Below are 6848 nucleotides of genomic sequence, written 5' to 3' on the forward strand. Positions count from 1 at the left end.
TTATGATGATGTAGGTGTCTGTTTTTTCAGATTCTGTCTTGTCTTTATGCCTTGAACTTTTTCATCTTTTAGTGCCTTCAAAAGCTTATCTAGAAAGGAATGGAACATAACATTAATTTGTCTCTAGTACTTAAAAATGTAAATATAAAATGTTTTCATAAAAAACTCACACTTTCATGTGAAACTCAGTAAACCACTACAACTCACTGAAGATAATCAGATATTAAAGTGGAAAAAGGTATCCACTATTTTGACACACAGAATATCCATTAATTTATTCTTAGGTAAAGTAATTGAATTAAAGCTACATATCAATTTCTTTTAGATATTTTAGAGGTTTTGTATGTTATGGATTTAAAATTTCTTTTTAATTTTTGTGTGACTTCAGCTCTCCTGAAAGATTTCAGATTTTCCTGCCAATGTGATTCTGCTTGGGGGAAGAGATGAGAATCTTCATGTCCAGTCAATGATTGGCTTCTCTGCTGAGACTGCCAAAAATGGTTATCAGCCATGCTTCTTTTTTATTCCTTTCCTGTGGACATTTTGCTCACTTGGAACTGAAATGAAAACACCAAAAGCATTTCACCACTAGCTTTGAACATCAGGTCACTACTGACCTATGCTGGTTTCAGTAGTGATCTGCTCCTGAGTGCTCCTATATCCCAATACTAATGCTAGGGCCTGGTCAGTTCTTCATGCCCAAACAAATTTGTTAGTCTCTAAGGTGCCCCAAGGACTCCTGATACAGACTAACACGGCTACCACTCTGGGCTTGTCTACATTACCCGCTGGATCGAGGGGCAGCAATCGATCCAGTGGGGGTTGATTTATCACATTTAGTCTAGACGTGATAAATCGACCACTGAGCGCTCTCCCATTGACTCTGGTACTCCACTGGAGCGAGAGGCACAGGCGGAGTCGACGGGGAAGTGTCAGCCGTCGACTTACCGCAGTGAAGACACCGCGGTAAGTAGATATAAGTATGTCGACTTCAGCTATGTTATTCATGTAGCTGAAGTTGCGTAACTTAGATTGATTTTCCACCCCCAGTGTAGACCAGGCCAGAGCTGAAACCTGTAAGAGCAAGGTAAGTTTCCTTCCATCTGTACCTCTACATTCAATAAAGGGAAATGCCGTTTTCACAGGAGGGGGAAAAAACACTGTTTTTTCTGGCCAGCGTGAGCATTTTCAGAGGTGGGAGCAGTCCTGAGCACTTCTCAAAACATCTAATGCTGTGAGGATGTGAAGTTGCATGCAGTCTGTTCAATAGGTGCTGTCCTGGTTAAGGGCATAGTGGTAGCCCCCAGGGAGACAGCTCTGGATGCAGTGATGTGCATGGCCAGGGAGTGGGGTACGAATGCTCCTGCCCAGAGGATGGGGGATGAGGTCCATGCCCCTGCGCTGGGGGCCCTCATGTGGGGACTAAGAGAGTGAGGGGTGCTTACGGCTGGGGACAGGCCTGCAGAGGCCTGACTGCTGGGGGGCAGTGCCCATGCCTCAGTTAGTGGATAGGGAGAGCTACAGCCCAGGAAAGCTGATCCAGAGGATTTGTTTAGGGCACTGTGAGCGAGGGGCCCTGGCCTGCAGAGGGTTGGCGTGTGCCAGGACTCTGGGCCGGAGTGGCCCCCATGGCTGGCAGGAGACGTGGGAAGCTTGTGGGCGGGTGAGGGGGTTAGCGGGGCCGGGCCGGGGTAGCAGCCCCGCTCCGGGCCGGCCATGCCCGCACACGCACACTGCTGCGGGTCGGAGCCGTCCCCGGTCAGCTCCAGCAGCTCCAGCTCCTTGAGGCGGATGCCCAGCTCGCAGAGCTCCCCGTCCGGTTGCTGCTGCCCGGGGCCCCGCGGGGCGGTGCCGCTGTCGGCCGCGGGGCAGAAGAAGCGCAGCGGTTCGTAGGGGATGGGGGCCAGCCCGGCCGGCCAGGGGCGCGGGCAGCTGCGGACGGCGGCGGCAGGAGCGGGGCCCAGGCCGGGAGGGGGCCGATGGGGCCCGGCCGCGCCCCCCCGCAGGGGCACAAAGAGCTTCTGCCAGAGGCCGCAGTCTGCCAGCGGGGCGGCGCTGGGCACCGCGCGGTCGTAGAGGGACGGGAAGTACAGAGGCCGCGGCGCCCGCTGCTGCTGGCTCATGTCGCCGCCGGCCCCGGCCCCAGCCAACCGCCGCTGCCCTGGAGACGGCGGAACTGCGGCAGAGCGGGGGGGAGGGGGGGAGGGGGTGTCAGGTGGGAGTAGGGTTCCCAACCCTCCAGGATTGGCCTGGAGTCTCCAGGAATTCATGTGATGATATCTCCAGGAACATACGTCCAACCAAAATTGGTAACCCTTGGTGGGAGGGAGGGGAAGGGGCACCAGGTGGTGGAGGCAAGTGCTGGGAGAAAGGCACTGGACACAGCGGTGCCAGCGGCACCTGCGTGGGACGGAGTGGAGCCCCTTTGTGACTGTGCGGGGGGGGGGATTCATTCCATTCCACGTGGGACATTGACACTGTTCCTGGGCAAAACCCCAAAGCTCAGCATGGCACAGGCCTTTTTTGTTGACCCAAGTCTAACTCTGTGTCAAGGAGCAGGTGCCAAGAGCGCCGCTTTCTCAGTGACCTGCTGCTAGGGTTGCCAGGTGTCCGTCTATGACCGGAACGCCCGGTTGAAAAGGGACCCTGGCGGCTCACTGGCCGGACCATTCAAAGTCCGGTTGGTGGCATAGTGGGGCTGGAAGGCTCCCTGCCCCATGCAGCTCCTGGAAGTGGCTGGCATGTCCCTCCGGCTCGGGGGCAGCCATGGGGGCGATGCGTGCTACCTCCGCCCCAAACGCCGGGTCCACAACTCCCATGGGCTAGGAACTGCAGCCAATCTGAGCTGCGGAGCCGGTGCTCAGGGTGGAGGCAGCATGTTGGGCCCTGTAGCCGCTCCTTTGCCTAGAAGCTGGAAGGATGTGCCGGCCGCTTCCGGGAGCCCCCTGAGGTAAGCGCCACCAGGAGCCCGTGCCCCAACACCTGCCCCAGTCCGGAGCTCTCTCCCGCACCCGGAACCCCTCATTTTGGGCCCACCCTGGTGCCTGCACTCCCAGCCCAGAACCCTCACCCCCTCTTGCACCCCAACTCCCTGCCCCAGCCTGGAGCCCTCTCCTGCACCCCAAACCCCTCATCCCTGGCTCCACCCCCAGAGCCCTCACCACCAGCTAGTGCCCTCACCCCCTCCCGCACCCCAATCCCCCTGTCCCAGCCTGGTGAAAATGAGTGAGTGAGCAAGGGTGGGGGATGGAGTGAGCGAGGGGGGGCGCCTCGGAGATGGGGCGAGGCAAGGGTGTTCAGTTTTCTGCTGTTAGAAAGTTGGCAGCCCTACCTGCTGATGCCCCTATACCCATGGCACTTAGTTACAGATAGCGATAAATGTCCTTCTACAACAAATGAGTATAAACGATATTGACAGAGATTTAATGGTATGAGATTCTGTGTTTCATCCAATATCACTTCCCCACAGAGACATGCGTCTCTCTCCAAGGCCACAGCCTGATGCTGAGGAGAGTAACTTGGAAAGGATAATGCTCACAGAAACAATTCTGGTATCTATTGATTAAATAAATTCTGGAAGGGAATGGCCATAGATAGTCAGTACTGTTACAGACCACTTTGTGTCAGAAATAAGTTAAAGAAATTAGTCAGTAGAAGAGACCTATTTTTGTCTTTAAGCAGCCAACCAAGGGTCCCAAGAAAATCTGGATGCCTAGTCAAACTGCACTTTAAAGGGACACTGAACTTGAAAATTACCTTTCTGTCAAAACTTTTTGTATCCTTTATCATTGCCAGTAGCGCCTAAATTTACTAAAAATCACTCAAATGCCTATGGAGCAAATCCTGCTACAACTTCCATGCCTCCTGAGAACTGTGCATGTAGTGAGACAAGGGATCTTCTGCACAACTTCCTTTATTGAAAATGTGATGTTGCCTGTCAAGGATGCATGATTAGACTCTGAAAGCAGCATTTTTGCAAGTACTGATTAGACAGTATAGTACCTTAAAAGAAGAGTCTTTTAGCTGTCTATCCCTAGGCCCACTTATGAATAGGGGAAAGTGGATTTTTGGGGGTGGGGGAGGAGCAGGAGGGAGTTAGTAATGACATAGTGGCTTTCACTTTTAGATTGCTTACTCAAATTGAGCCCAGGTTGAAAGCGTCTGTGGGCCTAAGATTGCATTTCTTCTGCACGTAAATTTCCCATTGATTTCAATGGGAATTTTGGGAGTTCAGGGACTCCAAGATCTGACCCTATGTCATTAACATTAGATGGCTAGTTGGTGGTCTGTGTGAAATCAGTCTGGTGATCTCAATCCTGAACTCAGTGAACAGGTGTTCCCATAACAAAACTCCCCATTTTGTGTGGCACTAATTGGCAGTCTTGGTGATAATCTAGACTGAGAGGCCAACCTTTTCCATGGGATAGGGAGCCTGAAAATTCTCAGCCTTACTGGTACTTTAGTTTCTTCAGGGCAGGTTTGAAGCACATTGACAGGGCCTTTTAGGGATGATTGCAATTTAATACAATCTGTTCTGTGGGTGAAAGGTCTTTAGGGCTTGTGGCCATATTCTCACAATTAGTAAATTCACATAGGGTGAAGTTAACCACAGTGCATTGAGCTTGCACAAGCCACATTGAACTGCTGATGTAGGCTTAAGTGTTGCATGGACCCCATGCATTGAGGTGAATTCAACCCATCATATTTTTAAAGTCTTCTCTTGAATAAAATGAATAGAGCCCTGCATGGATACACAAATGTGTATCCGCATCCGATCCGCTATCTGCAAAAATTTATCTGCGGATGCGGATATCTGCACATAGCCACAGATTTGCAGGGCTCTAAACTAGGGGCCGGGCTGAGGCGCCAAGGCATCTCCCCCACTGGAGCCCGGTCAGGGAGAGCCAGAGGCAGCTGTGGGGAGCCCACGCAGAGTCGCGGACCCTCTTCCTGCCCTCAGCTGGCCAGGAATCCTGGGGGTCGGGGACACGGCCGGGGGCTGCTCTCAGCCCCTCCTCTCACCACGCACAGCTGGCAGGTGGAGGGTCTGCCTCGGCTCTCCGGCTGGGCTCCATGCTGGCCTGGCCGGTGGGAGAGGGAAGACCTGGGTGGCTGCCCCGGGGGGTTGCTCGGGCTCCCTGCCCAGGGCAGGTGGAGGGTCCAATGTGGCTCCCCACAGTTGCCCGCCTGGCTCTTATCATTGCTGGACTGTGGCTCCGAGCCCCCCCACCCCCACTCTGGCCGTAGCAGGGTCAGGGAGAGCCACGCTGGCAGCTGTGGGGAGCTGGGGTGGAACCTACACCAGCCCTGGGCAGGGGCCTGAGCAGCCCCCGAGCAGTGTCCCAGACCCCCGCCCAGGACAGGTGGAGAGGCCCAGGCTCTCCGCAGCTGCCAAAACAGCTCTCCCGGACTCCGCTCTGGCCGGGAAGGGGGGGCGACTTGGAGCCACAGCCAGCAATGATAAGAACCAGGTGGGCAGCTGGGTGGAGCTACGGCGGACCCTCTATCTGCCCTGGACAGGGGGCCCGAGCAGCCCCCGCCCAGTGTCCCAGCCTCCCCGCTCAGTGTCCCTGGCCTGCAACCCCTCCGCCCGGGGCAAGTGGAGGGACCCAGGCTCCCCACAGCTGCCAGTGTGGCTTTCCCTGACGCGGCTCTGCTGTGTGTGTGTGGGCCACAGCCAAGCCATGGTAAGAGCCAGGTGGGCAGCTGTGGGGAGCCGTGGCAGATCCTCTACCTACCCTGGGCGTGGGGCCCTAGCCGCCCCCCGCCCAGTGTCTCTGCCCCCCTAGACCTCCCTCCCAGGGCAGGTGGAGGATCCGTACCATGGTTCCTCACAGCTGCCTGCCGGGCTCTTACCGTCAGAGCCCTGCGCGGATACAAAATTTGTATCCGCATCCGCGCGGCTATCCGCACATATGAAGTGGATATCCACAGATTTGCAGGGCACTAAAAATAAATATTTTGGTATTATCTGTTGCTAGAAACAGGCAGCTTTCTTATTCTAGTTGTAATGTTCTGTGCTGCTGGCTAATATATGAGTGGGTGCTGCTTTTGAAATTTTGCAGATACAGACAGTAAATATAAAAGCAACTGACCGTGCCTTTGAATATGATAGAAGCTGAAAGATAAAAGGCTGGGTTCATCCAATACTTTATTTCCCTATGCATTATTTATGGAATATATTTAATTTAAATGGATAATCAGAACAGATTTATTATGGTGATAAGTGAAAGATGCTTCAGCTAGTAAAACTCTTAATATTTTATAGTCACACTTGGGGAAGAATAAACACCACTCGTGTTCTTGAGGAACTGAACACATGTTCACAACTCGATTTTTAGAAGGGTACTGGATGGTTCAGAAGTTTCAGTAATGAGATAGTCTTTACAGATTTCAGTGCAGTTCATGTTAGTAGTGACCAAAAATCATTTCTGTACGTTGGTTCTTGAGTGGCTTATGTGAAATGAGTCATCAGTTTTAGGCCATTTCCTATTGGGCAGGTATGAGCATCTCGGGAACCACCACATCAGTTGTCACCGATTGGCAATGTCAGTAGAGATGCTAAGCATTGAATGGACATAGAGTGAAAACTGCCCTTTTCTCTAGGGAGGGTCATTCCCAGTTAGATTGGAGGAACATTGGAGACAAAGTTGAGGATCTATCAAATCTGTATACGACCTCTTTTGCTAAATGGGTCAGAAACATGAAATCTCTTACAGGCAGACTTGGAGTGGCTAGAGGCATTTCGTATACACAGCGACAAATCCTGAGCATAAAATGGTTTGATTTTAAACAAAATGTCAATCTATCAGACATCTGGCCTTCCTTCATTCACTCATTATATTCAA

The 6848-nt window shown here is 52.8% G+C and overlaps 1 protein-coding gene across 1 annotated transcript; it reads right to left on the reverse strand.

Annotated features, from left to right (window-relative positions):
- Positions 1-2123, reverse strand: C4H11orf91 (chromosome 4 C11orf91 homolog). Its single transcript, XM_065403328.1, has 2 exons — positions 1733-2123; positions 1-89 (listed from the first exon to the last, which is right to left on the reverse strand). The coding sequence occupies exons 1-2, from the start codon at positions 2121-2123 to the stop codon at positions 1-3; spliced, it is 480 nt and encodes a 159-aa protein (XP_065259400.1).
- Between the last annotated feature and the right edge of the window lie 4725 nt (positions 2124-6848).

The sequence above is a fragment of the Emys orbicularis genome, chromosome 4, assembly GCF_028017835.1.
Source record: "Emys orbicularis isolate rEmyOrb1 chromosome 4, rEmyOrb1.hap1, whole genome shotgun sequence".
NCBI lineage: Eukaryota > Metazoa > Chordata > Testudines > Emydidae > Emys > Emys orbicularis.